The sequence below is a fragment of the Rissa tridactyla genome (genome assembly GCF_028500815.1).
Source record: "Rissa tridactyla isolate bRisTri1 chromosome 24 unlocalized genomic scaffold, bRisTri1.patW.cur.20221130 SUPER_24_unloc_1, whole genome shotgun sequence".
NCBI classification, from domain to species: Eukaryota; Metazoa; Chordata; class Aves; order Charadriiformes; family Laridae; genus Rissa; species Rissa tridactyla.
This window is the reverse complement of record NW_026529338.1, coordinates 36,964-51,391: the sequence shown is the minus strand read 5'-3', so window position 1 is coordinate 51,391 and position 14,428 is coordinate 36,964. Positions and strand designations below refer to the sequence as shown.

Sequence of the window (14,428 nt, the reverse complement as noted above, 5' to 3'; positions counted from 1 at the left end):
ACGGCAGCACACACGGGGGCCCGGGGTGTTTTCACCGATGTTTTATTGGAAACGTTAAATACTGGGGGTCCGGCCCCAGGCGGAGCCGGGGGTGGCGGGGGGGGACGGAAAGCGGGAGGTGGAGGCAGGGGAGGTCGGTGCCCCCCCCCCCTCAGGCATGTTCTTCGGCCAACTTCTCCGCCTTGGCCACCGCCTCCTCGATGGGCCCCACCATGTAGAAGGCCTGCTCCGGGAGGTGGTCGTATTCACCTGGGGGGAGAGGCTGCGTCAGGGGAGGGGGCGAACAGACCCCCAGCCCAGCCCGGGACCCCCCCAGCCCAGCCCAGCCCAGGGTTCTCCCCCGGTGGCCATCTCACCTGCCAGGATCTGCTTGAAGCCCTTGATGGTCTCCTTCAGCGGCACCAACTTGCCCATGTGGCCGGTGAAGACCTCGGCCACCTGGAAGGGCTGGGACAAGAAGCGCTGGATCTTGCGAGCCCGGGCCACCGTCAGCTTGTCCTCCTCGGAGAGCTCGTCCATGCCCAGGATGGCGATGATGTCCTGCAGGGACTTGTAGTCCTGGGCCAGGGCGGGGGGGGGGGGGGGGAAGATGGGGGGGTGAGCGGCCAGTGCTGGGCTTCCTACCTCCCCCCCGGCCACCCCGCGGGGGGCTGTGCTGGCCCCTCACCTGCAGGATCTTCTGCACGCCCCGGGCCACGTCGTAGTGCTCGGGGCCCACGATGTTGGGGTCCATGATGCGGGAGGTGGAGTCCAGGGGGTCCACGGCCGGGTAGATGCCCAGCTCGGCGATGGCGCGGGACAGCACCGTGGTGGCATCCAAGTGGGCGAAGGTGGTGGCGGGGGCCGGGTCGGTCAAGTCGTCGGCTGGCACGTAGATGGCCTGGGGAGGCGGGAGGGGACGGTGGGCCCGGGGCGGCCGCCGTGGCTCCCCCGGCGCGGCACTGCCGGCCCTGCCCTCACCTGCACCGACGTGATGGAGCCCTTGCGCGTGGTGGTGATCCTCTCCTGCATGGTGCCCATGTCGGTGGCCAGCGTGGGCTGGTAGCCCACGGCGGAGGGGATTCTGCCCAGCAGGGCAGACACCTGGTGGGGGGAAGGGGGGGGGGAACGGAGGCCGTGAGAGGCTGCGTGAGGCGGGGGCCCGGCCCCCACCGCGCTCAGCCCCAGGAGGCAGCACAGACCTCAGAGCCAGCCTGGGTGAAGCGGAAGATGTTGTCGATGAAGAGCAGCACGTCCTGACCCTCCTGGTCCCTGAAGTATTCGGCCACCGTCAACCCCGTCAGAGCCACCCTGGCGCGGGCGCCCGGGGGCTCGTTCATCTGTCCGTAGACCAGGGCGACCTGCGGGCAGGACCCCGGTGTCAGCACGGCGTCCCCCTGCCACCCCCGCGTTCCCCGTCCCGTCCCCCCCCCCCCCCAGAGACCCAGCACACCTTGGAAGTGGCGTCTTTCAGGTTGATGACCCCAGACTCGATCATCTCATGGTACAAGTCGTTGCCCTCCCGGGTCCGCTCCCCCACGCCAGCGAACACCGAGTAACCGCCGTGGGCTTTCGCCACGTTGTTGATCAGCTCCATGATCAGCACCGTCTTGCCGACGCCGGCACCTCCAAACAAACCTGGGAGGGAACGGGAATCCCGCTCAACCCCAAGCCGATCCGGCTGCCCCTGCTGTCTCCCTTCGCCCCTTTCCTCCTCAGCTCAATAAACGTCGCTTCAGCGAGCTCAGAAGAACGAAAGTCAAAAAAGCGGTTACTCATCAGCGAAGGAAACAACTGCAGAGGGACCGGTCCTGGGCCGCGGGGGGGCTGGCAGGGTGCCCCCCACCCCAGACACCCGCCTTCCTCTGGGGGCAACGTACCAATCTTGCCGCCCTTGGCGTAGGGAGCCAGCAGATCCACCACCTTGATCCCCGTCACCAGGATCTCCTGTTCGACGCTCATCTCCACAAACTCGGGGGCTTCGGCGTGGATAGCAGCAAACCTGCAGCAAGAGGCAGAGAGAGGAGCTGAGCGGCCGAACCAAGCCCGGTGCTGGCAGGAAACCGCGCGAGCGCGGTCCCTGCTCACGACGCGTCTGCTGTTCCACGACCCACACCCCCCACCTCCAAACCCCCCACGATGCTCGTCTCCCAGCCCGGGGCATCACTCACTGTTTCGTCGTGATGGGGCCCCTCTCGTCGATGGGTTCCCCGATGACATTCATGATCCTGCCCAGGGTCTCGGGGCCAACGGGGATGCGGATGGGTGCCCCGGAGTCCAGAACCTTCTGTCCTCTCACCAGGCCTTCTGTCCCGTCCATGGCGATTGTGCGCACAGTGTTCTCCCCTGCCAAGGCCCAAGGACAGCGTCACGGCAGCGTCCTCGAGCTGACCCTGGGGACAGCTGCTGGTGGCTTCCCCAGGCCCTGCCAAGGGAACGGTCTGCTGGGAGGAGAACCAAGAAGAGCAGCAGGACCCAGGGACAAAATATCACAGAGAAAAAACAAGCCCAGGCCGCGCTCAAACTGCAGCCCTGCCGGCCAGGGCCCTCCGGCAGCCATTCTCTTCCTCCTCAGATTGAAATCCGTGGCTTCAGCAAGCTCAGGAGAACGAAAGTCATCAGAGACATCATCACAGGAGGCCCCCTCCCACCCTCCGCAGCCCGTCTGCGGCAGATGCTCACCCAGGTGCTGGGCCACCTCCAGCACCAGCCGCGTCTCCCTGCCTTGCACCTCAAGGGCGTTGAGGATGGGGGGCAGCCCCTCGTCGAACTGCACGTCCACCACCGCACCGATGACGGCCACGATGCGGCCGGTGGTGGAGCCGGCCTTGGCGGCGGGGGCCGCCTGGGCTGCATAGTCCCGTCCTGGGGGAGGAGAGGGACGAGTCAAGGTCGGAGTGGGAAAAGGGCAGCTCCGGGCTCCCACGTGCCTCGGGGGTGCGGAGACGGGCTCCCCTGCACCCCTTGGCTCCCCCGCCATGTACCCAGCACCCCAGCACCCCCTTCGGAGCGCCCAGGACCCGCTGGAGCCCCCCCCTCGGTGCACCCCCGACCCCCTGCAGCCCCCGATCTGACCAGGATCTCCTGCACCACCCACCTCGGTGCGCCCAGGACCCCCTAAAGCCTTTCCTCGGTTCAGCCGAGACCCCCCGCGCCCCCTCTTCGGAGCACCCAGGACCCGCTGCAGCCCTCGATCCGCCCAAGACCCCCTGCAGCCCCCTCGAAGGACCCGGGACCCTCCTCGGTGCACCCACGACCCCCGGCAACGCCTCCTCGGCGCACCCGGGACCCCCTGCAGCCCTCGGTGCACGCAGGCCTCCCCTACCCCCCTCACAGCCCGCCCCGCCCCGCTAACGGGGCCCCGCTAACGGCCCCCGCGCAGGCCGCAAGGTGACCCTTCGGCCGCCCCGCACTCACGCGCCGCGGCGGCGGCGGCCGGGCCGGCCCCGCGGCTGAGGAGCAGCGGCAGGAGGTCGCGGGCCGGCCCGGCCCCGCGGCGCAGCAGGGGCCGGGCGGCGGCGGCGGCGGCCGAGCAGCGACCCGCGAGCCCCAACATGGCGGCGCCGACTGAGCCCCGCGCCCCGCCCGCCCCACACGGCCCCCGCGGGGCGGGACCGCCGCGCGCGTCACCCGCCGCCGCGCGCGCCCATTGGCCGCCGCGCTGAGCCACGCGCTCTCTCATTGGCCAGACGTACCCGGGCGCTCTCTTCCCCGCCTCGCCGCGATTGGTCGGCAGTTCTATCCGTCAAGGAGCAACCGCGAATTGATAGGGCGGGATTAGCAGGAAGGGGCGGGCCCCGGCTGAAGGGCACCGGAAGCGGCAGAGCACGTGCCCCGCGCTTGTCCTTGGGGCGGGCGCCGTGACCGCGGCCCGGGCCCCGCCGCGCCCCCCCCCCCCCCCCCCGGTGCGAGCGGCTCCTGCGGCCACAGCATTGACCACGGGGACAACGGGAGCCCCGGTGCGGGCGACTTCCGCGGCCACAACAGAGAGCCCAGGGCCCCCCGCCCTCCTGCGCAGCACCGGGCCGGTCCCGCACCCCCAGCCCCGCAATACCGGCCCGGGGCTTCCCCCGTTCCCCCCCCGCCAGTAGAGGAACCCCCGCCGCAGGCAGATGAAGGGACAGGGCCCAGGCGGAAGGAGAGCCAGGGAGTCTTCAACAGTTTATTAGAAAGAATGTAGACATTAAAAAAATCCCCGCTGCTCTGAACATAAATTGAGGTTTTTTTCAGCCCGTTTCGAAGCCGCCGCCGGCCGGTCGCTGCCACACCCACAGTGCAAATACGATTTTGGTCTAAACGTACAGATTGACAAGCAACAACGTACAGGCGCCCGGGAGGAGGGGGTAAAGCTCGAGGGTCTAACGGGGCAGGGGGTGGGGGGGGGAAAACGGGCTCCAGCCAACCGCGCCGGGGCCCCGCCAACACCAAATGAGGAGAAATTTTGTTCCATTTTAATACAAACTTTAGTGGAACAGACCCGAAGACACCACAAGAGGTTCTGTGCGGCGCCCGCGGAATTTTTGTGAGCCAATGACAACAGCCGTGTTTTGTTCCCGGTACAAATGTACAATTTTCAGGCGGCAGAAGGGGGAAAAAAAAAAATAAAAATGCTCATTTACCGCTTGGTGTAAATTCAGGATTCTCCCATTGTAATTACATCCGCTACGAGGCAAGGAGGCTCTGTAAACTTTATTGCGACTGTTCTCTATCGATTGCCTAACACCTCAATCGGGTTTTATATATATATTTTTTTTTTTTTTGGAAGTCTGGAAAACGGTTCATGCATAACGTTATTGCCTCTCGTGGCTTAAGACCGCCCCGTGCAATGGTACACACCTACCATCAGTGAAGCCATTTAAAATGGACTGAAAATGGGTTAAAGGATGCAGGATCTCCCTTTAGGGCTATCAACTCAGGAATTCTTATCTCAATTATGAAATGTTGTGATGAAGTTCTTTCCCCAAACCCTGAAGACAACAGTTTTCCTTACTCCAGATCCGGCATTTCTAGAGAGAAAGAGAAGGAAGATTAGTGGGTGAGGGTTGGTTTGTTTTTTCTTCCTGCTTTGTTTTTTTAAAAAGCAGCTACCAGGAGCCCCTTTATGTCACAAGGGACAGGAGCAAGATCCAGCCCTTGACCAAGAAAGGCAGTTCCAGGTCTGAGCTGGCCCCCGTGCTCGCTCTGAAGCGCACAGAAGGTTCTTTATTGAGCCGCTGCCGCCAGCGCAGGAGCGACTCGAGCGGGGCCAGCACCACAGCCGCCGATGCCCCGCGCACGCTGCCCTCAAAGCCAAAGCCTGCCCAGGACTACAGCTGGCTGGGAAGGTCAAACTGGTATTTCATGCTCTTGTGGAAAGGCTTTCACTAGATTATATCGTCTGACACCGCTCGGGCCAGGCACCGGCATTAGCTGGCAGCCGGGATTTAGCGAGACCGACAGGACAGAACATCTGCTGGCTCCCCTCGAGGCTGCGGCTCAGCGAGGAGCCCGCGAGCGAGCGCCCGCACCGCTGCGGGGAAGCAAAGGCCGACACCAACTTACTTTCATCATCACTGTCTGGTGAGTCCTGGAAAGAAGGAAAAACATCAATTGGAGCAGACTGCGCTCAAAGGCACTTCCCCCGCACCCACCCCCCCGGCAAACGAGCTGCCCTTTCCAGAGCCCAGCTGCAGCGTGATGCGGCACGGCCCGAGCGGCAGGGAACTGCGGGTTCCACGGGCCGGGCTGGGTTTGGCCTCGCCGCTCGGAGCCCACAGCCCCGCCAACAACCAGCCGTCAGCGCGGAGGGGGCCACCGAGCTGTTGTGGCACCGCGAGCACCGCCACCGCCAAGCTCGGCGCCGCAGCAGGAGGGGAGGACGGCGACTTTGCCAGGTGACATCGTTTGTCCAGACGAGGTTGGGTGCTATTTAAGCTTTGACAGCGCTCAAGAGGGAACGGGAGTTTGACTTCAGCGGGCAGCAACGAACGCGCAGGGCGCCGCGCCAGCCCGGCACCTATTTACTGCGAAGTACTTACATCATCTGCCCCGTCTACTTCTGGCAAGTCTACGTCGTCATCTCCGCCCATGTTGTTCATCATCTGCTCAGAGAGACAACGGCCACGTTACCAGGTGAAGCCAACCGCGCTCTCTACATGAGCACCGTAAAAAAAAAAAAATCTAAAAATAGCTTAAAAACTGTTCTAACCAACGGCTGCCGGTTGTTTTGACAAATCAGCTGCACCTACGCAGCAAGGACAAGGTCAGCATGCAAAAAAATTTAAATTAATTGCCTTGCAAGCCAATCGGTGCACCGAGTCAAGTGCCGGCATCTACAAAATGAACGTCAGCCCATCCCCACCGCACGGTCAGAGCCGGACACGGCTCTGTCGCAGCAGCGCCCGCTCCGAGACCGGCCAGGAGGAGGAAGGCTGAGGAAGACGACTCTTCCTACAGCTTCTCAGCCCCTGCTCGCCCACGCAGGGCCCAGAAGGAAGCCCAAATCTCCAGGTACTCCCATTACCTCAGAAAAGCGATCGAAGTTGGACATGTCTTCATCTGAATCATCTTCCCAGTCTTTCCAGTTGTTGAAGTCCACACTGAGCCAGTTGAGCTGCGCATCAACACAAGACGTTATTTAAGGACAAGCTGTTACTGTTAGAAAAGGAAGGTTAATAAGAACTGCCGCTCTGCTCAGAAGCCCGGTAAGTGACCCATTAACTGCCACATAATTTAAACATGACCCAAATATCAAACAAGATTAAAAACCGGGGGAGGCAACAGGCGCCGCCTGCCCCGGCCACCAAGGAGCCCAAACCCACCTTTGCCCTCTCTTTCGTTAACCTCGGCCATGCCTGACCAGATTCTCCTTTTCGTAAACAACACAAGATAGATCTGTCTGTTCTTTTATGCTTTGATTCCTGAAAAAGAGCGAACGCCTGTTAGCATAACCACCGCAAACTTCACCAGGAACTGCTCACACTCGACTGGTTTGTCTTAAGCTACGAACAACTTCTTTGTCCCGAAAAATACCGTCCAGAGACGCTGTCCTAGATCCGGGTTTAAGCACAACCTTACGTCTAAAGCACAATTTGCCCACGATACTGGAAGCAGCCTGAAGAACGGACAGTATTTTTCAGGATACGGCACCAAGAGGAGAGTCAAGAGGATACTTACATTTGGATCAATATTATTAAAAAGGTCAATTTCGTTTAAATGTTTAAAGTTATCACTTCCTCCAAGACAACTGTTGAGAGAAAAAAAAAAATGCACTTACGTTTAGCAGGAAATCTCTTAAAGAAAAAATATGCCTCATTAATAAAAACATCATCTAATCAGCACCAGCATAGCCTCGAGGTATCCCCCCGCCCCCGAAATGTCTTTCAGCTTCGCGAAGGCCCAAGGTGCTCACCTGAACGTAAGTTTGGATTTTTCAAAATTTACATTAACATCTTTACTGTCTTCAACGCAAAATTCAATAAAGACGTAGTCCCTTCGGTCGTACCACTTCGCAGAAGCAGGCTGCCTGTGAAGAGGCCATTTAAGAGAGGTTCAAATCAAGTTTCGTGTCTTTTCTCAGTATCAAAAGCATTTTAAAACTCATCCTTTCGTGCCGCCAGTAAAGCTAACGTTGCCTTTCCTTATGTTTCTGAGACACAACTTGAGCAGTTTGGTTTTTTTTAATTTTATTTAGAGAAGTTCAATTAAAAGGCTTTTTCCTGTTCTTAAAAGCCGTGTTGCTAGCTTATTATTAATAACTTTTACAAGATGCTTAAGGCCGAAAAAAAAAGCAGCTGTGAAAAATAAAAAGTGATGCAACGCATTCGACGCGTAACTCCCCCCAAAAAGCTCGTGCCGACGTTCCCCGCAGGCGCCATCAAAACCTACGAGGCTGAAATAAAGCTTACAGCAGATCAAAACGATGACAAACTTTTCAAGACGAGCCACTGCGGATGATGGCAAAGCTCCAGTCACCTCCAGCTTCATTGCGCTTTTTGTCACCCGAAGAGTTACAACCCCAAAGGACCACCACGGAAAAGCCCACTTTTTTGGGGCGTTGATACTATTAAAAAACAGCCCCATTGAACGAATTTGCCGTGAGTAAGACCCAGCTGAAGCCAGTACCGCTACGAGCTGAAGAATCGCTGTTCTGACAGCTCGCTACAACCTTCTACGTCCGCAGACTCCGACTCTTTGGGATCCTTCTGGCTTTCCACCCACAGCAACGGCCTGTCCAGGGCACCAAACAGCGCCGGGGAACTCCTGACCGACCCGGGGCCGGTCGCAGTCCTACGGCGAGAGCTCACCTGGGGCCACGCTCCACGGCTCAGCGGGGACCCCCCACCGCTCTGTTGTTCTCCTGGGAACTCGGGCCAAGCCCAAAAAGCGCTCGTCTGCGTTCCAGGAGGACGCAAACAGCCGCCCAAGCGTTGCCGTTGCTAAGGCACGGGAGACACAGACGCTCCTCGCTCTTGGGCTGTTTCCAGAGGGGCAAGATCAAAGCTGGGATTTCCTCAACAATGGCCCTGTGGAGAAGACCCCAAAGACCCTCCTGCGACTCGGATGGAAGTTAAACGCTCTGAGCTGAACGGTCCCTTCCCCTGGTATTTATTGCACCTACACTGGCTACGGGGAGCTAAAGCAGATGAGGAGACAAAGAAACCCAACGTTCCTATCTGCAGGTGACAGAGTGGCTTCCACGTCACACCCCGAGGAGCGGACGCTTGCTCTCGGCATCACGCTCAGAGCATCCCGGCACAACCACCTGACAAAGGAGTCGTTAACTTTTCAGACCATTTATTAAGGTGGCCATTGCTAAACTTTCGGGACAGATTTTTGACTCACCTTGGATCATCAACCGATCCGATTCTCCATCTCGAACCGCGACGCATTTAATCAAGTTCCTTTCTGAGCGCCGCAGCACCCCCCAGAGAAACCCCGCTCCCTCGCCCCACGCTCGGGTCCCCGCGTCCTGCTCCCCCACATCCTCGTTATCCGCGGGACGAACTGAGTCGGGACCCAGCCGGGGTTGAAACCCAGCCCTGCCGGCTTTGGGCACCATCAGCGCTGTAAGCGCTTTGCGATTCACCTCTACGAACACCGGTGCCAGCTCAAGGAAAGGCCGGTAAAACGGCAGAAGCAGCACCTACTTATTCAGGTGAAGTACAACGATACCGGCGTAGCCATTTTCCATTTCCTTACTATGGTATTTTTTAATTCCTTATTGGACACAAGCGTCCTCTGCTCATAGGGAATGCAAGACTCTCAGACATTAAAAAAAAAAAAAAGATGAGAAACAACCCGCTCTGTTCCCTCTGCCTTTGGGCACCGCGCAGAGCCGTTTCTCACGCCGCTGGAAGACAAAAATCCCAGGGCCTGGAGCTCGGTCCGTCCCTCAGCCGCGCTGTTATCAGAACAGAAATCTCAGTGTCCCTGCTCACGATGATGCAGGGGCTCCCGCTGAATGCCATCAACGCTTCGCAAACATTTTCAATGTCAATGGAGATATCTCCGGCCTTCCCAGGGAGCTGCACGCATTCCTCAGCCCTGTAGCTTCGGTTTGGCCGCAACCTCAGTATCTTTGCCAAGATCAGGGGGTTTGAGGCGCCAACAGCCTGTTCCCAGCACTTCCAAAACATCCCACTGAACTGCCCTGGAGCTGAAGGAGACTCACGTGCGCGCGGGCTACCGAGAGGAAGGAAAGAGACCAAAGGAAACGTGCTAGAACATAATTCACGTTTCTAACACTGAACGTACGCCGCCTCCCCAGATATTCAGTACTTGCCACCCTGACCGTGCCTACTGTAATTAAAGCTACGCTGGAGTTGCCTCTCATTCTTCTTATCTGTTTTTCAAATCTCTCCTCCTCCCAAAGGGCGGATGGAAACCTTCCTTTGGCCGCCAGGACTCACCGTTCAAACCAGTAACGCAGGCTACGCTGGAATTGCCAACCACAGCCCGGGATGAGACGGAAGTCGCAGCTCGTTTGTGTCGCCTGCCTACACCGAGATTCCCAGGAGGCAGCCGCACACCCGCGGAAGCCAATGGTGAAACACGCGCCTGCTCCGAGCACTTCAGAGAGATGGTTCCCCTACACCCACAGGAAATTTTCACTTTTCCCACAGGCACCGAGAAACAGCCAGGAATTCTAAGCGGAGTCACTTGTTACACAGAGAGCCCAACGTCTGCTCCCTCTTGCCCGACCAAACGCATCCTGGGGGGCCTCAGCCTCGTGCCAACACTCCCAGCCCGGGTACGCGCTTTGGTTACGTATCGTTCCCACGTCCCAGTGGGATTTAGATTCCTTTGGAACCGAGGAGTTAAGCGCGCTATAGCCATAAGCCACAGCAGACTTAAGAGCAGCGTGTACAGCCCAGGGAACGAGTCACCCGTCTTCCACACTGGGGAAGGATTTCTTCTGCCAGATCTACGCGTGCTGCCACCCACGCGTTTTGGTGATTTCCTAAACAGCCCCGGCCACCGCACATCTGCATCCGACTGCCGCTCCTAGTCATCGCCTTCAGACGACAATCCTGACGACGGGACTGTAGAACAGGTTCTAGAAGCTTCACAGCTGCAGTTTCGCGCGGATGGGGGACGTCCAGGCTCAGCTTCAGCCCAGGGGCCTCACGGCTCCATCCGACCCCCGGGGGGCTCCGCAGGAGCCGCAGTTCTGCTGCGGACGCCCCGGTCTCCGGCGTCGCCACAGGCCCAGAAGCAGCTTCTTCCGCGCTGTACTCACGAGCCGAGTCTCAGGTCTTACTGTTGGGGGCTCGGTGCGATCCCACGGAGTTTCCAAACCTGTCCTCGCGCTTCCTCGTCCTCTCCAGCCTGCACCTACCAGAAGCCCGGCTTTGTTTCCCGGAAAGTATCCTTACAGTTCCTACAGTTTGAGGACACTGCAGAAGTCATCTACTGAATGGGATTTTCACCCCCCCTGACAGCAGTAAGAAACCTGTTTTACATAATTAGTTTTGCTTTCATTTTTATGCCCTGGAAAGGCTTTTTTTTTTTTTTTTAATTAAACAGACTATTTCAGACGATGGCCAATTGTAAGCAGGACGGAGCAGCACCGCCGTTTCAAGATGATGTATTCTGCGGACGCTAAACATAAGCCTCCAACATCACTACATCCCTCTCGCTTTCAGTCACGGTACGATGAAGCAGCCCCACAGGTTTCAGAAGAGCCGCGCTGAAGCCGACGCCTCACTGGGGACAAGGAGGGGGGGAAAGCAACGGGCAACATCGGCTGTTGCACCGAGCGGTAACGCTTCCCTGGGGCGGATCAACCCTTCTGACTACCAGAAACCTCAGGGAAGGGCTCCTACCGCCTCACTGAAGCCAAACCCGTGGAAATCCGCACCGTCGGCGGGTAACGGGGCCATCGTCCTCTTCCTTAACGGCCAGATTTCGCTCTCAAACGCGTCGCGCACGCTGCGGAGTTCGGCTCCCGTTGCGTTGGTAGCGGGAGAGAAGCCCCGCGTGGACCGGAGCTGCGCTGGTTTTGGGTCACGGAAACGGCCTCCACGGAATTACAAGGAAAGCAGCTAATTAGGGCTGCCCGGCACGGCGGGAGCCCGCGGCGTCCAGGCAATTCGGGGTGCGGGTTTCCGCTCGGCACGGGAAATCCAGGGGCTCGGCCGACGCTCCCCGTCCCACGGGGGGCGCTCCCCGGGGGGCCGCGGGCAGGGCCGGCGCCGGGGCTGCCCGGTGGGACGCTGCCGGCCTCCGCAGCGCCCGGGACGGCGGCACCGGGGGTCGGGGGGGGGGGGGTGGTGGTTTCCAAAGGGGCTCCTGTGCCCGCACACGCTTCTCGGTTTGAGTGCGGGGAGGCGAGAGCTCACCGAGAGACGAGCGCATCGCCCAGGCCGGCGGCACGTCCCACTTACCGGGGATTCCTCGCGGTTTTCGCCGCTACCGTTTGGCGGGCACCGGTACCGTCCAAACCGCCCGGCAACGCTCCGTACCCGCCGTTGCGGGCGGCCCCGGCCGCGGGCTCGGCTCTGCCCGCCGAGGGACGGGCCCCGCCGGGGCCGCTCCGCCTCGGCCCCATTCATTTCCCACACCGGGACCGGCCGCCGTCGGCGGGGGCGGCGACCGGAGCCGCGGTTCTCTTTAAACCGGGGTAGAAACGCCCGAAAGCGGCGCGGACGAACCGAGGCGCTCGGGGAGCGCCCACCGGGGCAGGCCCCGACCCTGACGGGACCCCCCCGAGCGGCGGCGGGGCCGCCCAAGGTCACCACGCGGACCGGCGGGAGCGCGCGCCCCGCTCCGCCCCCCCCCCCCGCCGCCGCCGCCGCCGCCCCACCGAGCGCGGCCTCACGGGACGGCGCCCCCCACCCCCGGGACCTCACATGGCGGATGGCGGCGGCTCCGGCTGGCGCTCCTGAGGGCGTGGGCCCGGCGGCGGGTCGGGGCGGCGGGTCGGGGCGGCGGCGCGGGTCAGGCCCGTGTCTCCGGCAGCGGCGGCGGGCTCGGGGCTCGGGGCGGCCTCGCTCCCACAATGCCCCGCGCGCGCGGCAGCGGCGGCGCCCAGCGCTGGTGACGCAGCAAAATACCCGCCGCGCCGCCGCGCGCCCCTGCGCATGCGCGCCCCGCCGCGCGCCCCCCCCGGCCCCGCGCGCGCGCCCGCTCCCTCCTCCCTTCTAGCAGCTTCTCGCCGCGCAGGCGCGCTGGGCGACGGGGGGGGGGGGGGGGGCGGGGCCGGCGGTTGCCGTGGCGACGGGGCAGCGCGCGACCCTCCCGCCCCTTACGCCGCCGCCGCCGCCGCCGGGCCTGGGCCGGGACCCCGCGGGGCGGCAGCGGGTCCGAGCGGAACGGACTGAACCGGGGTCTCGTCCGCGCACGGACCCGCTCCCGGCCCGCTCCCGACTGGGCTCCACCGCCGGGTCTGGTCCCGGACCCCCTGGGGCCGCAGGGCCCCGTCTGCCCTCCCCCCGTGGGCCCGGTCTTGGCAGCACCCCCTGGGCCTGGTTCCGTTTCCCCTCCCCCGGGCCTGGTCCTGCTCCCCCCCCAGGCCTGGTCCCGGCCCCTCCACGGGCCTGGTCCCGTTGCCCCCTCAGGCCTGGTCCCGGCCCCTCCACGGGCCTGGTCCCGTTGCCCCCTCAGGCCTGGTCCCGGCCGCCACACCAGCCCCAGCAGCGTTGCAGGAGAGGACGGAGGTGCTGGGCCTTCCCCCAGCACGCGTCTGTCCAGGTTTGAGCGACGCAGGATTGATTTCTCTCCTAATGCTTGGGAAAACTGCACTTTTAGAAGCCTCTGGTGTCTGAATTGGTGGAAATATTCACCCCAAAGCCAGCTCTGGGGTGCGGGTTTCAAGGTCTCAGTGTTTTCAAGCTCCCCGGGTGAGGGGACGAGGAGGAGCGAGACCCGGGCGCTCGCCCCAAGCTGCCAACAGGGTTATTGCATACCAGGAACGGCACATTCCAGAGAAATTAGAAAGTTTGCTGAGGAGTTCTCTCCTCTCTCTGCCACCCCGAGAACTCCTCGCCCCGGTGTCGGAGCCCTCAGCCCTTCCCTTCCTCCCGAAGCCGCAGCGCTCGCAGGGTCCCACATTTGCCGGGAGCACACGGCTTCCTGCTGATGGAATGGGCTGGGGACGATCCTGGTATTGGTATCGGGGTCGATATTGGTACTTCAGTATTATTGATGTTAATTATTTAGTCTTACTCTAATAAATCTGCTTCCATTTCAACCCTCGGATTTCCTTGTTTTTCCCCGATTCCCCTTCCTGGGTGGGGAGGGGCCATGGGGTGAGAGAATAATTGTCTGAACGACGATTAATTGTTGCGGGTTCCTCAATCCGTGATCGCGTCTCACCAAAAAAAAAAAGAGGCGTTTTGCCCGGGAGACGCAGTGACTCACGCCAGCGGTGTCGCAGCGACGGAGCCGGCGGCTGCTCACGGGGAGCAGCATTTGGGGAGCACGAGCACCCGGCCCCCACCTCCGCGCCGGGGTGTAAAACCCGGGGCCAAATCGGGGGTTCCCTCCTGCTCGTGCCGGCAGCCGGGACGCAGCCGTGATGGAAGCTCAGCTCCGTGCCGAGCAGACGGGGCCTCTCTGGGCCCCACTCCCGCCCGCAGCCTCCGGATCCCACCTCCCGGGGCTGGAAGCTCTGAAATCCCATGGCTGCTCCTGGGCCAGCAGCTCTCTGGTTGCTTAATTAAAACTGTCAGACGTCGCTGCGCAACACCTCGCCGGCCCGATCCCCCGCCTCGGGCTCTGCCAGCGCCACGGCACAGGGTAACGCCGGATCCCAGCCGGCACCCGGAGCCTCTCGCCGGCTGCCGCGTCGCTCATCAGCTTTAACGAGCCGTTACAAACCCCGGCTTTGACGGCACAGGGGAGAAAACGAGCTGCCCAACGGCAGCCGGGTGCCCGTTTTCCCACCTCCAGCCTCTGCATTTCGTGAGACTCAGGGCTGCGGGTGGGGGGACGTCAGCTCGGTCCCCCCGCCCCACGCCAGCCGCAG

The 14,428-nt window shown here is 61.5% G+C and overlaps 2 protein-coding genes and 2 non-coding genes across 7 annotated transcripts; all 4 read right to left on the bottom strand.

Moving 5' to 3' along the window:
* Positions 1-26: 26 nt before the first annotated feature.
* ATP5F1B (ATP synthase F1 subunit beta) lies at positions 27-3,553 on the bottom strand. Its single transcript, XM_054187213.1, has 10 exons — positions 3,397-3,553; positions 2,662-2,844; positions 2,151-2,325; positions 1,860-1,981; positions 1,433-1,617; positions 1,182-1,340; positions 961-1,083; positions 668-880; positions 357-558; positions 27-249 (listed from the first exon to the last, which is right to left on the bottom strand). The coding sequence occupies exons 1-10, from the start codon at positions 3,533-3,535 to the stop codon at positions 152-154; spliced, it is 1,599 nt and encodes a 532-aa protein (XP_054043188.1). The 5' UTR covers positions 3,536-3,553; the 3' UTR covers positions 27-151.
* On the bottom strand, positions 1,690-1,767 carry LOC128903217 (small nucleolar RNA SNORD59). Its single transcript, XR_008464051.1, has one exon. It is a non-coding gene; the product is annotated as a small nucleolar RNA SNORD59 (small nucleolar RNA).
* LOC128903218 (small nucleolar RNA SNORD59) lies at positions 2,546-2,619 on the bottom strand. The gene has a single exon (XR_008464052.1). It is a non-coding gene; the product is annotated as a small nucleolar RNA SNORD59 (small nucleolar RNA).
* Positions 3,554-4,113: 560 nt separating the features above from the next.
* Positions 4,114-12,537, bottom strand: PTGES3 (prostaglandin E synthase 3). Of its 4 annotated transcripts, none has more exons than XM_054187227.1 (8): positions 12,312-12,537; positions 7,370-7,483; positions 7,135-7,204; positions 6,780-6,878; positions 6,482-6,571; positions 5,997-6,059; positions 5,521-5,545; positions 4,114-4,985 (listed from the first exon to the last, which is right to left on the bottom strand). In XM_054187227.1, coding segments are annotated over exons 1-8 (483 nt in total). In that variant the 5' UTR covers positions 12,314-12,537; the 3' UTR covers positions 4,114-4,965. The 4 variants fall into 4 exon arrangements, with proteins under 4 accessions (XP_054043202.1, XP_054043199.1, XP_054043200.1 ...); XM_054187224.1 differs by lacking the exon at positions 12,312-12,537 and adding an exon at positions 11,847-12,179; XM_054187225.1 differs by lacking the exon at positions 12,312-12,537 and adding an exon at positions 8,803-9,231.
* Between the last annotated feature and the right edge of the window lie 1,891 nt (positions 12,538-14,428).